Here is a 25,346-nt window from a genome sequence, read left to right on the forward strand (position 1 = left end):
TTGGCGCATAGAATTGAATAATCGAGTTGGGACCCATTAGCTTTTCCTATTTATGACATAATCAATACTTGTGCCAAATTTCATGTTTCTACGACATTGGGCAGTGAGAGAATTATGGCAATGATGGAAATAGAACGATCTACGTGGGGGGGTCGTAACTGTCGGCGACGCTCGCACACGCGCCATTTATCATAGGATAGTTGTACTATGCCTATAATCTTCCCAGGAGTGTACTCAGCAACTTCCCAAAGTTTCATGGCGATCGGATGAATGGTGTAGTAGCGCATAAAGGACAAACAGACAGACAGACAGACACGCAGACAGACACACAGACAGACACGCAGACAGACAGACACACACACACGCATACATTCAATTTTATATATATAGATTCACATAATATGATGTAATATGGATTAATCCCAAGATGGAGATCAATTCTGTATGTGTCACTTCGAGATAGTAGGTCAATAATAATAATTGTGCATCCAAACTCAATAGTTTAGGAAAAACTCAGTTTTGATGATGTCTCAAAATACCACCAATATTCAAAAGGAGTATGTCATCCCTATCCAGAGATGACACCTGTTCTAGTTATGATGGTTCAACTGTTTCATAGCCAACGCGTTTCGCTCTGGAGTAGGCTCATCAGGGGCCAAAATGGTCTCCAAAGATCCTCACACGCAGGGTGTGTTATAGTGGAGTATTAGACACATCTATATTATAGCTTAATTTAAGTTATTAACCCCTTAGTGACGGAGCTTTTTTGATTTTTTCCATTTTTGTTTTTTCCTACTCCCTTTTAAAAAAAATCGTAGCTCCTTTATTTATCCATCGACGTCGCTGTATGAGGGCTTGTTTTTTGCGGGACGAGTTGTATTTTTCAATGGCAATATTTATTGTACCATATAATTTACTGAAAAACTTTTTAAAAATTCTAAGTGGAGAGAAATGGAAAAAAAACGACATTCCACCATCTTTCGGTGCGTCCTGTTTCTACGACGCACAAACTGCAACAAAAACAACCTGATATTTTTATTCTATGGGTCAGTACTAGAGATGAGTGACCCTACTCGTTTAGGGCTTTTTTGCACTCGAGCACCGCTTTTTCCGAGTAACTGACTACTCGGACGAAAAGATTCGGGGGGCGCCAGGGGGCGGGGGGCAGCGTGGTGGAGCGGGGGGTAGCAGTGGGGAACAGGGGGAGCTTTCTCCCCCCCCCCCCCACTACCCCGCTCACCCCCGGCGCTCCTCGAATCTTTTCGTCCGGGTAGTCAGTTACTCGGAAAAAGTGGTGCTCGAATGCAAAAAACGCCCTAAACGAGTAGGTTCACTCATTTCTAGTCTGTACGATTACTACGATACCAAATAGTATTTTTTTGCTGTAGTAATTTTAGTATTTTTTTTAAGATATTTAATTTTTTTAAATGATTTTCTGTGTCCATTTTCTGCGCACAATAACTTTTTTATTTTTTTGGCGACGTAGTTGTGAGAGGGCTCATTTTCTGCGGTATGTCCTGACGTTTCCGTTGGTACCATTTTCGCATACAGTTGACTTTTTGATCGCCTTTTCTTACATTTTTTCTCTGAGATGGGGTGACCAAAAAAGTACATTTTGGCCGTTCTCTATTTTTTTTTTTTTTTTTGACCACGTTCACCGTGCGAGGCAAATAATACATTACTTTGATAGATCAGACTTTTATGGACACAACGATACCAAACACCTATTTTTGGTTTATTATTTAGATTTTTTTATTGCAAATATGGCAAAAGGGTTTTTTTTTTACTTTTATTACTTTTTTTTTAATAACAACTAAAAATTTTTGGTCTTTTTCTACACTTTCCTTTAGTCCCCAGGGGGGACCACAACCAGCGATGCTTTGATCGCTCCTGCAGTATGACGTAATGCTATAGCATTACGTCATATTGCTTTTTGACAGGCAGTCTATCAAGCCACCACACGGGGATGGCATGACACCTGAATGGCTCCCCCGATCTCACCGTGTTCGGGGGATTTAAATGCCGCTGTCAGAATTGACAGCAGCATTTAAAGGTTTAATAGCCGCAACAGCAGGACGCAAAAAGTCTATACGGCCGTCATTAAGGGGTTAAAGACTTGAGACAGAGTGTAACATCTGTATCAAGCTGCCAAGGTGTAATATCAGACGGCAATAAGCATAGGCCCTCATCGATTTTTAGAGGACTCGCCATCTGTTGACCTATTTTAATCCTATATTCATAAGGTGAAAATTTCACCAGTCTCCTTCCTTTTGATTCCCCTAAACAGAGGCTGTCCTTAATCTGAAGTATTATTTATTGCACATTAATCTAAGGCTAGCTCTAATACTCAAATATACTAGTAGCCCTTTAAAATTATCTAATAAAAGTTATATTTTATTCATTTACATTATTAGATTTTCAGTCCAACCAGTGAGTTGACAAATGAACTTTGGACTAAGTCTGCCCCCGTGACCCAATTTGAAACGAGTGTGAAGAATACACACTGTTTACCCCCAAATCGCCTAACACCAGTTTAAAAACTTTGCCGAATTGAAATTTAGAAAGGAACACTCCATCCTAATGCCTAAACAGTAGCCCCTGTTCCCCAATAACTGAAACCTATAAGTTAAGAAATGATCCACCGGACACATTAGGGCCCCTGGCACCTTTGCTAACCACACCGTCTTACCTTTACCTGCTTGATCGTTTTTTGACCTACACAATAGTATCTCTAATCTCTCATTGAGGACCTGAACATCTCTCAAATTTAAACCCCCTCCTACTCCTTTACTGGGAGACACTAATTCACTTACTAAAAGCCCCCAAAAAGGCAAACGCAAAGACACATTGAAAAAGGCTGGTTTCAGAACTATCCCTACAACACTTATCTAAGCTGAGACCCATCCTTTCCAGAATTTCAAAAGTATCCGGCTTCCGCAAATCTCTTGCTACATTACCTCACCTATATCCTGTCTCACCAAAAAATTTGTCACATTCTTTAAACCCCTCAACTGAAAACCAAAAGCCAGTGCAGAAACCATGTGGTTTACCTTGGCTATTGACCTTCCCTTAATAGATGCCTCCCCTAAAAAACGTAACAAGTCACTGACCACATCTTCTACATGTTGCACCTCATTATTCCTACCAAGCCAATTCTCCCTTTCTTGCCAAGCTGTATCATACGCCAACCAAGTTGACCTTGCCAATGAACCCTGGATTAAACTTTCTGCTGCACATCGACCAGTATCTAAAGTTCCATAGGACAAGGACATCCTTCTTTCACTGCGTCTGGCACCAGGGAGCGAAAAACGATCCCACTGAAAACAAGAAAGGGAATCTACTATAGAATCGTCTACACCAGGAACATGCTCTGCAAACACCCATGCATTCAGTGCCAAACATTATAACACCATGTGACGTAACAAGTCCGCTACCGGCGGTGAACACCCCGATATTGATTTGATGGCTTTGACTACTCCCAGGTTATCACAATGAAAACGTACTTTTTTGTTGCGAAACCAACCCCCTCCCCCCACACTGAGATTGTAACTACAATTGGAAACAATTCCAAAAGAACTAAATTCCTGTTGAATCCAGCTGTTACCCATTGCACAGGCAATGGAGCAACACACCATTCACCTTTAAAAAAATGCTTCAAGCCTGCTGGCCCTGCTGCATCTGTAAACAGTTCACAGTCAAAATTCCTCACCGTTTTTTCCAAAAACAATGACTTTCCATTGTACCTGACAAGAAATTTAGCCCAAACATCCAAGTCCACTTTCATTGCCTTCAAAACCAAAGAAAATGATGCCCTGACTTTAATCTAGCCATAGCTTCCACCATGCTTTAACAAAAATTTGCCCCATCGGCATAATGTGACAGGTGAAATTTAATTTTCCCAACAACGACTGTAAAGTCCTGAGAGTTACCTTCCCAGCCTGTCGTTTGCCCTGTAAATCTTATTGCAGTGAAATCAATTTATCCTCCGGCAAATGGCATTCCATGTTCACAGTATCAATAATGATACCTAAAAACTTGATGCAAGTAACCCGTCCCTCCGTTTTTTCAGGGGCCTATGGTACGCCAAAACGGTTTGTGGCCCATTGCACCATGGTTAACAGGGAGGAACAAACATGGGAATTTGCCAGACCAACACACAAATAATGAATGATAGAATCCAAACCTGACACATATCTAATAACCCACTCCCAAAAAGAGCTAAAAGCTTCAAAATATCCACAAGAAATCGAACACCCCATAGGAAGGCATTGATCAGCATAAAACTTCCCCTCGCAATAGCACCCCAATAAAAGTGAACTTTATGGGTGAACCGGAAGTAACCTAAATGCTGATTCCACATCTGTCTTTTCCATTAATGCACCAGTTCCACACCTCAAAACCAATTTTATAGCTGCATCACAAGATGTATAAACCACTGAGCAAATGTCAGCATCTATACCGTCATTTACAGATTCATTTTTTAGATAAGACAGATGACGTATCAATCTAAACTTTTTTAGGTACTACACCCAAACGGAGAAACCGCTACATCTGGTAACGGAAGTGTAAATCATGCATAGCCAAGGTCATAAAAGAGAAATTTGGGGGATTTATGGAGAACATCAGGTTGCCAGTTAGAGAAGATGTCTACTCAGCCCTAGTGTCTCAGGAGGCACCACCAGCTACTTTATCTGTTCAAAAATGATTTAAAAGACCAAGTATTTCGGGCAACTACTCCAACTTAGGAAAAAAAGAATTATATTTTTGGATATCTAGGAGCAAGCGGATCCTGTCAAGTCTTCTGACAATGACAACCATAAAAAATGACTCTACCCACAAACAACAGAGCAGAGGAAAAAGAGGTACAGCAAGAAATTACTTTACCCACAAAGAACTGTGTAGTAAGGACACAGAGTACTCTTGAAGGGAGAAAAAGAAGTGCTATTGGAGAGAGTGGTGGTTGTTGGGGATTCCCTATTGAGAGGAACAGAGGCCGCTGTCTGCAGACCTGGCGCCTCATGAGACGTGTGCTAGTTTCCTTAGCAGAGCGGAGAGCCCAGGCTGGGTGATGTATTGAGATGAGGGAGGCAATGTAGTGTGGTGCTGCACTGTGAAGGGCTTTATGGATGAAGGTAGTGATTTTAAATTGAATTCTGTATTTGACGGGCAGCCAGTGCAGTGGCATGGGCAGACACATCCAAGTAGCAGCTGGACAGGAAGATAAGCCTGGCTGCCGCATTCAGGATAGATTGGAGAGGGTAGAATCTGAAGCGGGGGAGGCCTGTCAGCAACAAGTTGCAATAATCGAGGCGGGAGTGGATGAGTGTCTGATAGGCTGTCAAGACTGGCAGCTCTTGCCTGTCATTCATTCATCGAAAGCTGCCTGTGATTGGCTGCCCTTCCCTGAAATCCAATGGCAGGGAGCCGGCAGCAGGATCCTCTACCGCAGCTGTCATGTGTGTCAGCTGCGGTAGGAAATTGAAGAGTTCCTCTGCTGCATCTGTCACAGCGGGGATGAAGGAAACATCTGACGCATGCGGCAGAGGTGTTCTGCATCCCCTCGGAGGACACGGCAGAGGTGGAAAGGTAAGTTTTTTCTTTTTCTTGTTTTTTTTTTGTTGTACTAAAATAATTGTTTTTCAGGGAAGGGCTTATATGTTAAGCCCTTCCGTGTAAAACAATGCAGGGGTGCCGGCAGACGATTGTCTTCAATGGAGCCACAACTTCATTGAAAACAATTTAGTGTGTGCCCTGTCCATCCGCACTATATAACAAGACTGTACTCATTTTACACTGTCTATTTTTTGCTAAAGTGTATTTAGCAAAAAATAAACGTGGGGAGAAGAGGGTGAAATTTTCTCGAGCATCCGAGCACTGCCTGGTACTCGTGTAACGAGTACTTTCGAGTATGCTAATGCTTGAACGAGCATGCGCGCTCACCTCTAATCACAAACTAAAATGTGTTTACGCAAATGCACAGAACATAGGATACAAACAAGGAGAATTAGAGCTTCCAACACAGAAAGAGAAATATGATGTCATAGGCATCACGGAAACTTGGTGGAATGATACACACGATTGGAATACAAGGCTTGAAGGTTACAACTTAATTATAAGAAACAGACCTAAAAAAGGGGAGGAGGTTTTGCATTGTATTTTGGGAAAACATTAATCTCCACAGAGATTCAAGCTTCAGATCATAGTAGCTCTGTAGAAACTGTTTAGATAAGAATACAAGGTGAGCACAACAGAAAGGACATCATTGTGGGTATTTACTATAGGTCACCCGGAAAAGCAGAAGATATTGATGAACTCTTTCTATGACAGATGGCCAAGCTCTCACAGAAGCATGACATGGTGATCATGGGAGATTTTAACTATGCAGACATTAGTTGGGAATCTATCTCAGGTAAAAGTAATGGATCAAACAAATTGTAATCCACTCTTGCCAACAACTTTATCATCCAAATGGTGGAAGAGAAAACAAGGGGATCTGTTATCTTGGGCCAATTCTTACAAACGGAAGGGAATGATTGAGGGAGTAAGAGTGGCTGGGACCTCAGGAGACAGTGATCACGCTATCCTTGAATTTTGGATTAAAAGGGGAGAAAGACCTGAGAAAATTTAGACCTGAAGTTTGGATTTCTGAAAGGTAGATTTTAATGAACTTAGAAAGAGGGTAGGAAGAATCCAATGGTTGGATGTTGTAAAGGACAGAAATGTTTAAGAAGGTTGGGAAATATTGCAAAATAAGATCTTCAAAGCACAATTGTTAACAATCCCTAAAAGAAGGAAAAATGGGAAGCATTTAAAGAGACCAGTATGGGGTATAACTAGTGGCACCAGTAAGGGACCTGTTGCTGCTTCTTCTGGCGTCGGGTTCGTATGGTAAAACTTTATTATAAGATCTTTGGTCCCCATAGAAAATTAGCTATAAAGCAAAAGACTTTAATCCCCTGATTAGGGGTCCCTGCGAGACCTGGGATGGATTGCAAAATTCTTTGGCTCCAAAGTCCGTTCCGGCCACCCCACTATGTCTAACCCGTGCACTTCTTGGAACACCGTGGGACCCGTGCACAGCTAGTCTCTGTAGAAAATCTGAGGATCTAAACATCAGAGACCTTCATGGACTAGCGCACAAAAACCCTGATGTTGTTTTACAAACTCTACTACCGAACCAATCTTTTTCTTTTCTAGAAAGAGCACACATAGCAAGTGTGTTTGGGGATTTCCTAGAACTGTATACTTTAACTAGACCTCAGACTTCCTTCGAGAGAATTCTGGGCGATAGCAAACCCAACAATAGGAAAATTGCATTCCTTAGGAAAAATGTTATTGCGCTTCCGGTACAATCTAAACCCGCCTTTCTCATTTCACGGGATAAGGAACTGCGTATTTCTCTCTCAATGAAAGAAAATAAATTGATCCTAGGGACTTTCTTCGGGCACTCTCCCTGCATTATGTCACAAGAAAGCCACTACAAACTTTTCATACGGTGGTATAAGACACCTCAATGGTTATTTGATTACAAATTAGCCTCTCACAACAGATGTTGGAGGTGCAATGCCGGAATAGGCTCCTACCTTAATATCTGATGGGAGTGCCCATTAGCGGTGCCTTTCTGGCTTGATGTTGAGAGAGTGTTTCGTAAGCCATCTGTACTTTTTCATCCCTTTAAACATAAGCTAGTTGCATTTCTATTAGATGCAGCAAACCTCTCATTCACAGATTATGGCTTCAGAGAGTTCCCCATTCCCTAGCCCAGTGGAAGGAAAAAGTAGATCTTTTGTACAATTTAGAAGAATTATCCAGTTGGTCAAAAGATACTCATGATTAATTTTTATGGATCCTGGGGCCATGGAGGGCTCTGAGAAAGTACCTACGTTAAGTGGAATGGCAGAGCATTGGACGGAGTGAGATGAAGAATTCTAAATCTTGCTGACTGAGGAGACTGGGTCGGTTGAGCAGTGGAGCAGAATTGTCAAATGACATTAGTGTCCCAGATCTTAGATGCAGACTTAAAAAAAAATGGCAAAAACTTGATTAAAAATAAGAGACCAGGATGGATAAACACAGAACTTGCACACATGTCAAAAAGGAAGAAAAATATGTTTATCAAATGGAAAGAGGGGGGGGGGGGGATATCTAAAGAACAATATAATGTGGTCTGCAGAAACTGTAGGGCAAGTGTCAGGAAAGCTAAAGTTAATAATGCATTAAGGCTTGCAAAAGAGGCCAAAATCAATAAAAAAGGATTTAGGGGGTATGTCAAAAGCAAAAAAAAAAAGAGTAAAATATGCTATTGGATGCTTACAAGATAAAAATGGTGAATCGGTTAAGAATGATGTTGGGAAGGCTGAACTTTTAAATTCCTATTTTGTATCTGTTTTCTCTCAAAAAATAGATGGAACATCAACTGATCTTCTCTGTTGTTATGGGTGCTGCTGGGATCTGTAGTTCTAAGCTTCTTAGCAGCACAACCCTCACAGGGTTAATTGATTGAGCTGGCTGGTTGTGGTAATTCCTGCTAGCCAATCTCCTGGGTCTGTACTCACATATAAACCCAGTTCCTGGTCAGTCTCTGTATGGCCCCTAGGGAGAGCAGTCATGAATCCTTGTCTGTTGAAATTTTCTGCAACCTGCTATCTGTGTCTTGCTGGTTCATGTCCGTTTGTACGTTTATTTTGTGTCAATTTGGTCTGCTGAGTTTGTTTGCTATGTTTGCGCTATGTTGGCCCCTAGGGCCCTCTAGTAGATGTGTCTTGCTAGTGTAGGAACTGCAAGATACGAGGGGCCTTGCAGCTTAAAGGGGTTGTCCCGCGCCGAAACGGGTTTTTTTTTTTTCAACCCCCCCCCCCCCGGTCGGCGCGAGACAACCCCGATGCAGGGAGGTAAAGAAAGCTCACCGGAGCGCTTACCTTAATTCCCGCGCTCCGGTGACTTCAATACTTACCGCTGAAGATGGCCGCCGGGATCCTCTGTCTCCGTGGACCGCAGCTCTTCTGTGCGGTCCATTGCCGATTCCAGCCTCCTGATTGGCTGGAATCGGCACGTGACGGGGCGGAGCTACACGGAGCCGGCATCCTGCACGAAAGGCTCCATAGAAGAAAGCAGAAGACCCGGACTGCGCAAGCGCGGCTAATTTGGCCATCGGAGGGCGAAAATTAGTCGGCTCCATGGGAACGAGGACGCTAGCAACGGAGCAGGTAAGTAAAAAACTTTTTATAACTTCTGTATGGCTCATAATTAATGCACAATGTATATTACAAAGTGCATTATTATGGCCATACAGAAGTGTATAGACCCACTTGCTGCCGCGGGACAACCCCTTTAAGTTCATTGGCCAATGTACGAACTAACACCTCTCATTTATATTCAGCTTATCATCTGCTAATAGTGTTTGCATTGTGGCTGCCATATGCTGTGTATCCTGGCTCTGTGTGTCCTGTTGTCCAGTCCCTGTCATGTGGCATGTAAATGCATCCTGTTCTGGTCCGTGGCTCCTAGGATCAGCTAGGGCCCAGATCCGAAGACCGCTGGGCTGCCCTTATTGGGGCAATGTCCCTGCTTAGGTAGGGCCAGGTCAACCTCCCTATAGCCAGGGCTAGCTGCTTGAAACCCGTGTGCATACCCTGTCCTTCTTTGGTCATGATCGTGTGGGCCCGTGCTTATTTTGCCCACACGATCGTAACACCTGTGTTATTGTGGGGATATAAGAATGCAGACTATCTATAAGCAGAAAAAATGGCGAGGGAACACATAGCTAACTTAAATGAATTCAAGTCTCACGGTCCAGGTGAATTACGTCCTAGGATACGAAAGGTAGCAGTGGAGGTAATTGCTGAACCACTCGCCATAATCTTTGAAAATTCCTCGAGAACAGGAGAAGTTTCAGAAGATTGTAAAAAGTGCAAATGCTGTCCCTATCTTCACAAAAGGGAAGAAAGTGGATTCAGGAAACTACAAGCCTGTAAGCCTGACATCTATACTGGGAAAGATCATTGAACAAATTATTAAACAGCATGTATACAAGTACTTTGTTAAGAATGGAGTAACCATGGGTTTGTAACTAACAAGTCATGCCAGATTAATCTGATTTCCTTCTATGTCAGAATCGCCGACTGGGTTGATCAGTAAAATGCGGTAGATATAGTATATCTAGACTTTAGTAAAGCATTTAACTAGTTTCTCATACATACTTTTTGACAAAATGATCAAATATGGGATTGACAAGGCAACTGTTAGGTGGATTCACAACTGGCTGAGTGATCGTACTCAAAGAGGGGTCATAAATGGCTGTACATCATAGTGGAAGAATGTATCAAGTGGGGTACCACAATGCTCTGTCCTAGGCACAGTGTTGTTCAACATTTTTATAAATGATCTGAAGGAGGGAATTGATGGGAAACTGATCAAATCTGCAGACGACACAAGGCTACGAGGGATAGCTAACACTAGAGAAGAGAGAGAGAGTATTCAAGGAGATCTAGAAAAGCTTGAACAGTCGTCAGTGACTAACAGTATTTAAGAAGGAGAAATGCAAAGTCCTACATCTGGGCAAGAAAAATGAAGAAAAAACACATACAGAATGGGAGGAATTGGGCTGAACAGCAGCACATGTGAAATAGACTTGGGTATACTACTAGCTCATAGACTGAACATGAATCAACAATGTAATGCAGCAGCCAAAAAAGCAAGCTCAATTCTGGGATCTATTAAGAGAAGCATAGAGTCTAGATCACGTGAGGTAATTATCCCCCTCTACTCCTACTTCGTCAGACCTCATCTGGAATATTGTGTCCAGTTCTGGGCTCCCCACTTTTAAAAAGACATAGACTGGAACAAGTTCAGAGAAGAGCTATCAAGATGATGAGTGGTCTCCAAATCATGTCCTATGAGGAACGGTTAAAAGATTTGGGAATGTTTAGCCTTCCAAAAAGAAGGCTGAGAGGAAACTTATTAGCTGTCTACAAATATCTGAGGGGCTGTCACAGTGTAGAGGGATCAGCCCTATACTCATTTGCACAAGAAAAGACAAGAAGCAATGGGATGAAACTGAAAGGGAGGAGACACAGATTAGATATTAGAGGAAACTTTCTGACAGTAAGGGTGACTACCCACTACAGTTTTTTTTCACTGTGAAATTCACAGCGGGTTTTTTTCTGCAGGGGTCTATGGGACTTGTAATGTTAAAATCGCGATCGCGCAAAATCGCGATTTGCACGGTAAATTGCGATTTTGCGCGATCACAATTTTAACATTACAAGTCCAATAGACCCCTGCAGAAAAAAAAAACGCTGCGAATTTCATAGTGAAAAAAAAACTGTAGTGGGTACTCACCCTAAGGGTGATCAATGAGTGGAACAGGTTACCACGGGAGGTGGTGAGTTCTCCTTCAATAGAAGTGTTCAAACAAAGACTGGCCAAATATCTGTTTGGGATGATTTAGTGTATCCTTTACTGAGCAGGGGGTTGCATCCAATGGCACTGGAGTTCCTTTTCAACTCTACCGTTCTATGATTCTATAAGCAAACTCCAGGCCCTATCCATTTACAAACCATTCTACAGAGTCACTGAAAATAAGATAATTTTTAAACTAGATCCACCTTTCATACCTAAGGTAGCATCACCCTTCCATAGTTCCCAAGACATAATAATTCCCTCATTTTGTATAACCCTAGAAAAGATCAAGAACAATAATTTCACTGCCTGGATCCCAGGAGAGCAGTGCTACAATACATCAGCTCCAGAATCCAGTAGATGCAGGATGATAACCTATTTGTCCAATAAATCAGACCCAGGGGGAAATCTAGATGGATCTGCCTAGCTAGCAAAGAGGCTTAAGCAGCAATGATAAAACATCTCCGTAGAGTCTTAATGCCCACTCTACCAGGGCAATATCCTCATCTTGAGCAGAACGAGCCTCTGCATCAGTAGAGCAGATATGCAAAGCTGCTGTCTGGAAAAAGTTGCATACTTTCACAAAACACTACTTATTAGATATTCGGGTAGATGAGGATCCGGCCTTTGGTTATAGTTCTACCCTGATGAAATTTACTTGGTACATCTCAGCTGGTGCTGTCACGGAGATGATAGGGAAAATTTAGATTAGACTTACCAGTAATCATTTTTTCAGGGAGTTTCCACAACAGCAACCTAACATTCACCCCCAAAACTTTTTTTGTTTTCGCTATTAAGAATGCCATTATAGGTAGGTTTTTTAGCTAGGCTTTTAACCCCCATTGGTTCATTACAGAACACTGAGGAAGGTGGGAAAAGATAGAGCTTTAAACTTCTCTGTGTGTTCCTGTCCTATCAGGAGGAGGTGATCTCATGCGGTGCTGTTGTGTAGACTCCTTGAAAAATCTAACTTTCTTAGGTATAACATTATAAAATGCTTCGCCTCAGAAACTTCCATGCTGCTACACCTCTATGTACCATGTTTGTTTACAATATTTGGTGTACCCACTGACTTCCATATCCTGACTCTGACACCTATAGTACTCCAGTCAGGTCATAATATCTAACTGATGTCCTCTACAATTACAGAAGAAAGTCAGAAAAGAGACCAGCTTCAGATGAGTGCGGCATGGATGGCTGTGGACAACCTTAACTGCAAACTCTGTGGCAAGGTAACATTATTATTACTGTTACTGTTACGCAGCACAGCACAAGCAGGAGAAGCCAGCTTGGTAGTTTCTTTTCATGACGCATCGGGAACCACCCAGGAACTTAGAGTAACTTTATGTGTTGACGTAAAATGCATGTAGAGCCCAGCAGCCTGAGCTTTTGTAACTGAGATATTGAGTTAATGCATATACTGGTCAAGGTCTTTAGGTACAGTACACAGTGAGATGATGACCACTGGGGCCATAACTGCTAATTTGACTGCGGTATTTCGACTTTCAAGTCTTCATATTTGGCCATTCTTTTGTTGGTTTCTCATTGTTCTGCCATCACTAGGTACAGTAATGTCTACGAGCTGCACCCTTTTCTTTATAACAATGGTTAACTCAGGCGTTGGGGATCAATGCTTTGTTTGCATACAAAAACCCCACAGTATTTCTACTGCTTCATCTTAACCCCTTAGTGATGGCCCAATAGCGTTTTTCGGTCTTGCTATTGCAGGACGTGTATGAAGGGAGATAGTGCCGCTATTTCCCCCAATACAGTGCGGGCATCAGCTGTTTATAACAGCTGACACACGCGGGCAATAGCCACGATCGACCATACGGCCGATCGTGGCTATTAACCCTTTAAATGCCCCGAACATCGTTCGGGGGTCCGGTACGGCCCCCCCGTCGTGAGATCAGGGAGCCGTGCAGGTGTCATGGCAGCCGGGGGCCTTCTAAAAGGCCCAGGGCAGCCTCAGCAGACTGCCTATCAGGCCATTCCCGTGGGGTGGCTTGATAGACTGCCTGTCAAAAAGCCGTATGACGTAATACTGCAGGAGCAATCAAAGCATCGCCGGTTGTGGTCCTCTAGGAGGACTAAAAGAAAATATAAAAATAATAAGAAGAAAGTTTTACTAATTATTTTTTAAAAAAAAGTAATAAAAGTTAAAAAAAAAAACCTTTTGCCATATTTGCAATAAAAAAATCAAAATATTAAACCAAAAATATGTATTTGGTATCGCTGCGTCCATAAAAGTTCGATCTATCAAATTAATGCATTATTTTAACCGCACAATAAACATGGTCCGAAAAAAAAAAGAACGACAGAAATGCACTTTTTAAGTCACCCTATCTCCGAGAAAAAATGTAATAAAAAGCGATCAAAAAATCAATTGTACGCAACAATGGTACCAACAGAAATGACAGGATGTATCGCATGAGCATGTTTTTGTGCGTGCATACGCACGCACAAAAACACGCTTCTATTTGCAACAATGCATTCCCTATGGTGTGTGCACATGTCCGTACTTTGCAGGTGCGTGCCTGCAAAGATAGGACATGCGTGCACCAAAACAATGGTCTGCTGGCACCTCTGCATTCTTTTTCAGGAAGGGCTTTACATATAAGCTCTTCCCTGAAAAAGAAAAATTTTAGTGTAAAAAAAAAAAAAAAAAATGCAGGCATTCTCTTCAATGGAGCCGCTGCTGGTGCTGGCGACTCCATTGAAGATAATGGTCTGCTGGCACACCTGAATTGTTTTTCAGAAAAGATCTTTACATATAAGAAAAAGAAAAATTTCAGATGTGATAGATGTAACATAGTAACATAGTTCGTAAGGCTGAATGAAGACAATGTCCATCTAGTCCAGCCTGTCTAGCCTCCTGTTTTGTTGATCCAGAGGAAGGCAAAAAACCCCAAGAGCAGAAGCCAATTAGCCCTTTTGGGGAAAAAATTCCTTCCCGACTCCCTAATGGCAATCAGACTGTTCCCTGGATCAACCCCTAATAGTTCCTACCTGCCTGTATACCCGGATTAACAAATAATCTTAGATTTATAGCCTATAATATCTTTCCTCTCCAGAAAGACATCAAGTCCCCTTTTAAACTCCTCTAAGGATTTTGCCATCACTACGTCCTCAGACAGAGAGTTCCACAGTCTAACTGCTCTAACAGTAAAGAACCCTTTTCTATGTTGGTGATGAAACCTGCTTTCCTCTAAACGTAGCGGATGCCCTCTTGTTACCGTTTCAGTCCTGGGTGTAAACAGATAATGGGAGAGATCCTTGTGTTGTCCCCTCATGTACTTATACATGGTTATTTGGTCGCCTCTTAACCTTCTTTTTTCTAGAGTAAATAGTTCCAATTTGGATAGCCTCTCTGGGTATTCCAGTCCCGTCATTCCATGTATTAGTTTAGTTGCCCTTCTTTGAACCCCCTCCAATACCGTAACATCTTTCCTGAGCACCGGTGACCAGAACTGTACACAGTATTCCATGTGAGGCCTGACAAGTGCCTTATATAATGGAAGGATAATGTTCTCGTCCTTCGCCCCTATACCTCTTTTAATGCATCCCAAAACTTTATTTGCCTTTGCAGCAGCTGATTGGCATTGGTTACTCCAGTTTAGTCTATAATCCACTAGTACCCCCAGGTCTTTTTCCATATCACTTTTCCCTAGCGGTACCCCATTAAGTGAATATTAGTAACATCCATTCTTGCTGCCCATGTGCATAACCTTACATTTATCAACATTGAACTTCATTCGCCATTTTTCTGCCCAAGCCCCCAGCTTATCTAGGTCAGTTTGTAGCCGCACATTGTCCTCCATTGCATTAATTATATTGTATAATTTTGTGTCATCTGCAAATATTGATATTTTACTGTGCAGCCCCTCTATCAGGTCGTTGATAAATATATTGAACAGAACGGGGCCCAATAGTGAACCCTGTGGCACCCCGCTAGTGACTGTGGCCCAATCAGAGAATGAGCCATTTATTACCACCCTCTGCTTTCTATCATTGAGCCAATTTTTTACCCAATTACACACGTTTTCACCCAATCCGAGGTGTCTCATTTGGTGTATTAGCCTATTATGTGGCACGGAGTCAAATGCTTTAGAGAAGTCCAGATATACGAGATCAATAGATTCTCCCTGGTCCAGCTTAGAGCTTACTTCATCGTAGAAACTGATCAGATTTGTCTGACATGAGCGACCCTTCATGAATCCATGCTGGTGAGGAGTTATCCCCTTGTTCTCCTTGAGGTACTCATCGATGGCGTCTCTCAGAATCCCCTCGAAAGTTTTTCCCGTTACTGAAGTGAGACTTACCAAAAGTCTCACTTTTGGTCCCCTTTTTATAAATTGGAACCACGTTGGCAATGCGCCAATCCAATGGTACAACACCGGTCTTGATAGTGTCTAGAAATATTAGGTATAGCGGCCTAGCTATCTCGTCACTTAGTTCCCTTAGTATCCTTGGGTGTATTCCATCTGGGCCTGGCAATTTATCGATTTTATTTTTCTTTAACCTGTTCCGCACTTCCTCCTGCGTTAGGTATGACATATTTTGCGAGGGGTTTATTTTATTCCCCTGTATCTCGTGTAGCATTTCCTTTTCGTTTGTGAATACGCTTGAAAATAAACTATTTAATAGATTTGCCTTCCCTCCATCATCTTCTTTTTTTTTTTTAAATCAGGTTTATTGGATTTTTGAATTTTAATTATAATACAAACAAGTGAATTAGTCACGTATATTGCATTCATGTATTAGAAAAACTAAATATACAGTTTGCATTTTCTTTTGCATAGATACAACCTTATAAATTCCAGGGCTGGAAACTCAGAGTCCCTCCCCTTCCCCTAGGTCCGAACTACCAGGGGAACCATAAACGAGGAGGCCCAAAAGGGGGGTGGGGCGGAGCCCAGCCCTAGCGCATACAAAATCTAGTCAAACTCTGACAGGTAGGGTAAGAAAGGTATAAGAGTATTAGGGGAGAAAGAGTGGGAGGATACCAGAAGGTAGGGGGAGGTGAGGGCGAGGGGGTGGGGAAGCTTGCGGGGATGCGGAGGCTGAGCAGTAAATCTCCAAGATGCCAGCGCAAAGCAATCGCTCTCTCTCTTACCACATGTCCAGGTGAACCGTTCCGCCAATGCAACTTCACTCCTGGGTCCAGCGTCCGGGGTCTGATGTATTCCCCATGTCATGAGAAGATGTTAGTAATGGCGTTTTAGCTTTCCACTCCCGGGGCGGGGCCCCCGTTCCAGTCAGTCAATCCAAGAAGGTTTGAGATTACTATTTGCCCTTTCTCAGCTCCTTCCAAGGATACCATGTGAGGATGAAATCCTCCTGTGTATTTCTAGACCAGCTTGTTAGCTCCTCTAAGTTGCAGATTGAGTCCACCTTCTCTCTCCATTGGTTTAAGGTGGGAGGGGATTGTTGGAGCCAGTGAAGCGGAATTAAGGCTTTTGCAGCGTCTAACAGGTGAGCTATCAGTTTGTGTTTGTATGGGTGGAAATGCGTGGAGGGTCTCCACATGAAGATCATGTCCGGAGTGATTTTTAGATTTGGGGATAAAGCTCTCAGGTCGCTTTCCACCTCCTCCCAGAAGGGCACTATTTTTGGGCATTCCCACCAGATGTGGAGGTAGGATCCTACTTCGTTGTTGCATCTCCAACATTTGTTGTGGGGCGCTAATTTGTAGTCATTTAACCATTGGGGGGGTTTTGTACCACCGTACTAAGAGCTTATAGTGACTTTCCTGCATAAGGACACAAGGGGATATTCCGTAAGCTGTTTTCAGTATGAGTTTAACTTCCGCTGTTGAAAGGGAAATCCTAAGTTCGTTTTCCCAGGAGCTTATGAAGCTGGGTTTGGAAGTTCGGGGTGAGGCTATGTAGTTCTTGCGAATATTGGAAATTTTTTTTTGTTTTGAACTACTCTCTTCCGTTATTTTTTCAAAGGCAGTTTTTGGTCTGGTTGACCTGAATTTAGCTAGGAACTCGCTTATCACTTTTTTAGTGTGACGCCTGGAGAAAGGAGAGTTTAATGTTGGGGGCTACCGATGTCATAATGTCCTCTATAGGGTTGTGGGCCAGTAGCTGAATGTCATTAATTTTGGTTCCTTTAAATTGCTTCCATATGCTTGTTGAGCCAGGGTCTGGCTTTTTTCCGAGAAGTCTGCCCAGGCATCGGATTGGTGTTAGGGGGGAAGGGTCTGGTGCTAGTTCTCCTTTGAATTTGTCCCATGTTTCGCACGGTCCCCTTATGAGTGGGTCAAAGTTCTTTGCCCTGTACTGGGATTTTTTGGGGAACCACAGGTCCTCTATCAGGGACTCCCCGTATGAGGCTAACGCTAATTCTTGTAGCAATGGGTCTCTAGAGGGGTTTGTTAGTTCCATCCAATAGTTAATTTGGACGGACTGAAAATAGTCTTGGAAGTTCGGTAAGTCTATGCCTCCTTCCGTTTTCCTCTTAGTCAACAGATTGTATGCTAGTCTGGGTCTTTTTTGTTTCCAGACGAAACTAGTGCAGAGAGAACGCATAATTCTGAAGAACGCGGTTGGAAGGTGTATTGGGATCATGCGCATTTTATATAGTGCCACTGGTAGAATGTACGCTTTTAGGATATTTTTTCTCCCAAACCACGAGAGGGAAGGAAGGTCATAGGCTCTCAATAAGCTTTTAAGTTGGCTAACTAGAGGCCGGAAGTTTTGGGAGTAAAGGTCTTCTGTTTTCTTGGTCAGTTTGACCCCCAGGTAGTCCACTTCTGATTCAGACCACATAAAGGGTGAGCTGGATCCCAGTGGGGGGCACTGTGATTCCGGGATTGAAATATTTAGGATTGTGGATTTGGCAAAGTTCACTTTGAAGTTTGACAGGGATCCGAAATCTCGTAGTAGTGAGGCCAGTCTGGGTATGCTCCTCTCTGGTCTGGTAACTACGAACATCACATCGTCCGCGAACGCTGCCGCGGATAATGTGCTCGAGTTTATTCGCAAACCTTCTATAATCGGGTCCTGTCTTACCCACTGTAAAAGAGGTTCCATCGTGAGGATTAAGAGCGATGGGGAGAGAGGGCATCCATGGCGTGTCCCGTTACGGATCTCGAATGTGAGGGATAGTGTTTCATTGATTTTTAATCTGGCGTGGGGTGCCGCGTATAGGGAGAAGATGGCCGAAATAAATGTTGGGGGGAATTTAAAGCGGAGTAATACTCTTTCCATGAAGACCCAGCTCACCCTATCAAAGACCTTCTCGGCGTCTGTGCTGACAAAGGCCATTGGTATTTTCCAGCTGCGGGCATATTTAGTGGCTTGAAGCAGTCTTAGGCAGTTTTCTTTGCCCTCTCTGCCTTTCACGAAGCCAGTTTGTTCTGGGTTTATCAGGTCTGGGATGAACTCCCCTATTCTACTGGCGAGTAGTTTGGCCCAGATTTTTACGTCTAGATTAATAAGCAAAATTGGCCTGAAACTACTGCACTGTTCGGGATCTTTGCCCTCTTTATGAATGAGGGTGATGTGCGCCTCTTGCGCCTGTCTGGCTAGGTGGGCTCTGTTAAGTAGGTTGTTAAAGGTCTCGGTTAGTCGGGGTAAGAGCTGTGGTTTGAAGGTTTTGTAATAATTTAGAGAGAGACCGTCAGGTCCTGGGCTTTTCCCTTGCGGTATAGAATCTATGACTTCTTCAACTTCCCTGCTCGTGATTAGGGACAGGAGCGTGGTCGCGTCCGTCTCTTTGAGACATTGTAGTTCTAGGGACCTCAAAAATGCGTCTATCCTCTCTGGGGTGTTTTGACTAGAGGAGAAGGGCTCCGAATCTTCCAAATTGTACAGCTGATAATAGAATTGGTTAAATTCTTTTGCTATATCAGTTGTAGTGGACACTGTGGTTCCTTCTCGTGTTTTTATTGAGAGGATTGCGTTTCTAGTTTTGGTTTTCTTCAACATTGCTGTTGTTAATTTGCTTCCTCGGTTCCCATGGGCATAGAAGGCCTGCTTAAGGTACATGTGTTTTTTATTACATTTTTCTGTGAGGCGGGAGCGGAGCTGATATCTCAAGGAGGCTAGCTCTTCGAGATTGTTTTTGGACTGGGAGAGTTTTGTAGCGCATTCTAGTTTTGAGATCTGTATTAACAGGTTATCAATTTCTCTTTGTTTTTGTCGCTTAACCCTTGTGCCCAGAGCTATGAGTAAGCCTCTCGCGTAGGCCTTGTGGGCCTCCCACACCATAGGGACCTCGACGCTGCCTTCCATGTTGTTTTTAAAATATTCTTCTAGCGAGTCGCCCTCCATCATCTTCAATGATTTCTCCTGCATTATTTGTTAAAGGGCCAGTGCTCTCCCTGCAAATCCTTTTGCTGTTAATGTAGTTGAAAAATAGTTTTGGGTTGTTTTTGCTCTCTTTGGCGATCAGTCTTTCCGCCTCCTCCTTGGCAATTTTGATCGTATCTTTGCATATTTTGTTTTTTTCCCTGTACGATTTTAGCGCTTCTTCGCTGCCTTGTTGCTTTAGTAGTTTGAACACTTTCTTTTTTTCATTTATTGCCCCTCTTACCGTCTTGTCGAGCCACATTGGTTTCCTTTTAGTTGAGTTTCTTTTATTTTTAAAGGGAATGAACTGTTCACATAAGGTGATTAGGATCCTTTTGAACTTTTCCCATTTGTCCTCTGTACTGATGTTTTTGAGGATGTTGTCCCATTTAATGTTACCGATAGTAGTTCTAAGCTGATCAAATTTTGCTTTACTAAAGTTTAATTTGTTTGTCGCTCCCTGATAAGGCTTCTTATTGAATGACAGCTGGAAGTTGATTATATTGTGGTCACTGTTCCCCAAGTGCCCCTCAACCTGTACCCCCTTTATTCAGTCCGGTTTGTTAGTTAGTACTAGGTCCAGAATGGCCCTCCCTCTTGTTGGTTCCTGCACCAGTTGGTTCAGATAATTATCTTTAGTTACTCTCAAGAACTTATCACCCTCGTGAGATTGGCAGTTCTCATTTTCCCATATTATATCTGGATAATTAAAGTCCCCCATTACAATTACTTCGTTGCGGTTTGACACTTCTTCTATCTGCCTTAATAGTAAGTTTTCAGTTTCTTCTGTTGCTTTTGGTGGTCTATAGAAAACCCCTATCAGGATTTAGTTATTTTTTCCTCCCTGTGTTTCTACCCACAGAGATTCCACCTGTTCTTCTCCTACCCCTATGTCCTCCCATAGTCTCGGATTTAAGTTCGATTTGACATACAGACATACCCCTCCCCCTTTCTGGTTCCTTTGTAGCAGCTGGGAATTCTCTCTCTCTCTCTCTGTCTCTCTCTCCCTCTCCCTCTCCCTCCCTCTCTCCTCCTCTCTCTCCTCTCTCTCCTCTCTCTCCTCTCTCTTCTTCTCTCTTCTTCTCTCCTCTCTCGTTTCGGTGAAATCCAATTCAGACACAACTAAATAGTAGCATCATGTTTATAGAATAGAGGCCTTAGGAATGTGGTGGGACCACCCTACATGGGTGTAATTAGAGGACCATGGATGATTTCTAGGAACCTACGTTTTCCTGGTTAGGTAAAGCAGCACATTCCCTGGTGGTTAACTGATGTTTTTGGGATGAAGGACGAGATCATGTCGGTGATGGTATAGGGGAGCAGCTATGTAGCATAATGAATCAGCCACAAAAGAGGGGACCATTAGTTAAATGAATATCAATCCATGTTCTATTCTATGCATAGCCATTTAGTGAGCAAGTAGCCATCTTCTGTGTCAATTATTTGTATTTTTCCTTTAACAAGATTTGCTAAAATGTATTGAAGATTAAGAAGGGACCTCGATGATTAGAACATTCCTAGGCCCTAGATTGAATGTCTCGGGTCATTGTGCCCTGTTCTCCAATTTCTCTCTAAACAATTATTGCTTATAATTAAATTACCTTTGTGTTCTTAGAAGTTAATCATGTAGGATTCTACAGCATCTGTGCTGCTTCTCCTTCCGCAATTTAGATGTTAAATTCCTTATCTTGCATGTTTATTAGATCATGTGCTTCTATAAAAGCTGTGGTTTGTCAATCAATAAACAGATCACTTGGCTCACATCCCATGTTGTTTGGCTTAATGTTAATCTCCTAGGCTCAGTTTTCCTATAACTTTGAGTTTGGACCCCAATAGCATATCATATAGCAAAAAACCTCCCCCTATGAGGAGAAGAGAAGATCATAATGCCTCAACAAAAAAAGTCCATTACATCAACAGTCCTTTAAAAAAAGGCATTATGATCTTATCTTCTCCTCATAGAGGTTGTTGTGAACTAGCCCATTACATCAGCAATGCTTTATTTCATATTGTATCAAATGTGGTATATAACCCTTCTATATGTATGTAAGAACATAGCAAGTTGCAGAGTATTCCAAATAGATGCTTAGGTAAAGTATCCATGTGGAAGTGGAGGGGAGTGACACGGCTGGTCAGCATTAAGAACCAAAGACATTCAGCTGTTTCTATTCTTTTAAAACCATTGAATTCCCTTGTTTAGTCAGCTTTGACAAAGGCAGAAGTTTCTGCCGAAACGCGTCGTTGTCGACAAGGCGCTTTTATCTTTGTGTCTTGTGTTTTAAATATGAGTTTTCAATAAAGAAAGAAGTTATGTGAATAGGCTGGCAATTATCCTTTTTCTTGAAGTAAGTTCTGTTTATTTTGGGTATACTGAATATAGTAAAGATACTAGCTGGAAGCAAGATGACGGAACTGGACTTCACCTTTACAGTCACCATTTCGGGTACTAACAGTACTCAGATACCCTTGAACTTACAGTAGGCCAAACTGTACTACAACTGTACTACAACTAGCTGGCATCCTCATTAGGCCCGTATGGATAAGTCTTGGGCACATTATGTCAGCAGGGAGGGTTGCCATTTTTTCCCTTTTCGACTAGTGTACTTTTCCTTGTAGGCTAGTGTGACTGGTGCCAGTTGAATAAGGCGCATTGGTCCTGTTTTTAGGTCCACTATTCATTACTCTCTCCTATTTTGCCATATTTGCCTTGTTGTCAGGACGTTTATAAATAAATCCTGTACACATGCATGGTTTGGAGGAGTTGCATATTTTTTTTTATGCTTAAAGGATCCAGAGGCCCCTTTTATAAAGGGCAAGTACATGTTAGGTTGTGCTGGCTGGGATCTGTTGTGCTACATAGGTTTCTAGCAGCTCACCCTCACAGGTGTGGAATGATTGAGCTGGCTGGGTGTGGTGTTCACCTGCTAGCCAATTCCCACTGGTCTGGTTGCAGATAGATATGCTCCCTCTGCAACAGAAAGCTGGAATCCCTTCACTCTAGGGTTTGTTGGTTTGGCATGCCTGTAAATAAGTTATGTGTTTGAACAGGGGCTAGTCCAGTGTTTGTGCATGTGGCCAGACATTAGGTGTGGATAGCCCTGTTCTGTGTATATGGTGTGAACAGCGTCATTTCTGTATGTCTGGGCAGGTGGCTAGATATGAGGAGTGAACTGTCCTGTTCTATGTGGTTGTGTGTTTGGCATGCTAACCCTAGTGTGTTGCTGTGTGAATGGTGTCCTGTGCTTGCTATTTAGTGTGTTCCTAGTGTAGAGACTCAAGACACGAGGAGCCTTGCCGGGGCCTTGCAGCTTACGTTGATTGGCCAATGTACAAACTAATCCCTCACTTTTATATTCAGCTTTACCATCTTCCCTTAGTGTGTGAGGTTGTGCGGTAAGTGAGTTTGTGCATTTAATGTGTCTGTTTCACCTGGTTGAGAGTATCTCGCTTTCAGGGAGAGCAGGGCCAAGGTTCCGACACGGATTGCCTTTATAGGGGCTGTCGCCTCACTAGTTAGGTAGGGCCTCGCCATCTTCCCTGCAGCATAGGGTCAGTTGTCCCAAAACCAGCGATTTTGGGTCACGCTCGTGGGGGCCCGGTTTTTTGTTGCCCACACGAACGTAACATAAACAAACCTCATCCTGGGTGATCTACTCACACAACAATGCTAAGAACTTCTGTTGTCATGCTTAAATCTCAGATTCCATAGTCAATACAGAAGGACACACATACTTTGAAGAGCAGAGGAGATCACAAAAACTAAACACTTCACTTTAAAGATTGTGCCAAATTAAGATATTATCTGTTTATCTCAACAACAAGAAAATCTGAAGAAATCCTTTCTTTAGTCTGATACAATATATCAAAAATATGTATATTTCCCAAATTCAATTGCTATCATTTACAGTGCCACATCGTCATAATTGTCCATAAATTTATAACATATAACAGCATATTAGATGTCCCTGTCTTCTCATAAATGTCAGCCAGAAGGAGAGGGTGCAGTAAAACGTCACCAAACCACACACACTCCAAAGACACTAGCGTATAACATAGCTTCAGTACTCACACAGCAAACTTTTTCAATCAATTGCTACAGTAGCATTTATTCACAATCTCATCTCAGGGCAATAAAATCAGGTATACCATTATACCACTATAACACTCACCTCATTTCAAGCATTCACATAGAGATTTCAAACTCTACCGAAAAGCATATCAATCTGCCGGACTCTTTACATGTATCAAAGCATTATGCCCTCCTTTTCCAGCACAGATGGTAATTCACAGCCTCAGGGAAAAACAGACACTTTGTAAGAAATCTTACTTTTTTGTATAGCGCGCTGTCTGTGATTTTTCCGTGGGGTGTAAAAGTCACTAATTCTTCAATGGGGTCCAGAGTCGGTCCAATGCCAGGCCCCATGTTTGGCGCAAAAATGTTAGTGCAAACCAATATTTGCCATACGATATGCTATTGGGTCCAAATTCAAAGTTATAGGTAAACTGAGCCCAGGAGATTAACATTAGGCCAAGCAACATGGGATGTGATCCAAAGTAATCTGTTTATTGATTGACAGACCACAGCTTTTATAGAGGCACATGATCTAATAACAATAATTCAAATCTATTATAATTTATTACCATTGGTCGAAGAAACTAACATGCAAGATAAGGAATTGAACATTTAAATTGCTGAAGGAAAAGCAATGCCGATGCAGTAGAATCCTACATGATTAACCTCTACGAACACAAAGGTACTTTAATTATAAACAATAATTGTTTAGACAGAGATAGGAGAACAGGGCACAATGACCCAGGACATTCAATCTAGGGCCTAGGAATGTTCTAATCATCGAGGTCCCTTCTTATTCTTCAATACATTGTAGCAAATCTCCTTAAGGGAAAAGTACAAAATACTGGCTACTTGCTCACAAAATGGCTACACATAGAATAAAACATGTAGTTACATTCAAATCACTAACAATGGCAAGTTGCAGATTATTCCAAATATATGCTTAGGTAAAGGAGGTGTGATATCCATGTGTAAGCAGAGGGCAGTAACACTGCTGGTCAACATTGACAGCCAAAGACATTCAGCTGTTTTTATTCTTTTAACCCTTTCCAATCCACTGTCTGACGTCTGAAGACATTCTGATTGACGCCTGTACAGCTCCGATGTCGGAAGACGCCCGGCAGGGTATTCTTACTGTATATTACTGGCTGCTCTGTTGTTGAGGGCCTCAACAGCATGCCACATACCACAGTACTGGCTCTAGCCATCTGATGGCGCCATTGTATGAAGGCAGAAGGAGAAAGCCCCCTAGGAAACCCAGAATCTAAAATTCGATTGCAAATGGTTAAAACCATTGTATTTCCTGGTTTAGTCAGCTTTGGCAAAGGGGCAGAAGTTGCTGCCGAAACACATGGCTGCAGACAAGGCGCTTTGATCTTTGTGTCTCGTGTTCTAAATATAAATTTTCAATACAGAAGAAGTTGTGTGAACAGGCTGGCAGCTTATCCTTTTTCTAGCAGCATATTCTCTGCTACTTGGACTTGCAGCTAGCCAAGGCTCCACACCTGCTTTCAGCAGACTGGTGGAAGGATTGCCCTGTTGCATTCAGGTGAGCTGCTTGTTATTGTATTTAG

General features: G+C 42.5%; 1 protein-coding gene across 1 annotated transcript in view; it reads left to right on the forward strand.

Annotated features, from left to right (window-relative positions):
- The window catches only part of LOC136613178 (uncharacterized), a 110,089-nt gene extending 97,117 nt beyond the window's left edge, over positions 1-12,972 (forward strand). The window contains exons 10-11 of the mRNA XM_066594019.1: positions 12,550-12,632; positions 12,964-12,972. Coding sequence (XP_066450116.1) covers positions 12,550-12,632; positions 12,964-12,972 — 92 coding nt within the window. The remainder of the gene's footprint in view (positions 1-12,549; positions 12,633-12,963) is intronic.
- Positions 12,973-25,346: the final 12,374 nt, after the last annotated feature.

The sequence above is a fragment of the Eleutherodactylus coqui genome, chromosome 2 (assembly GCF_035609145.1).
Source record: "Eleutherodactylus coqui strain aEleCoq1 chromosome 2, aEleCoq1.hap1, whole genome shotgun sequence".
Lineage (NCBI taxonomy): Eukaryota > Metazoa > Chordata > Amphibia > Anura > Eleutherodactylidae > Eleutherodactylus > Eleutherodactylus coqui.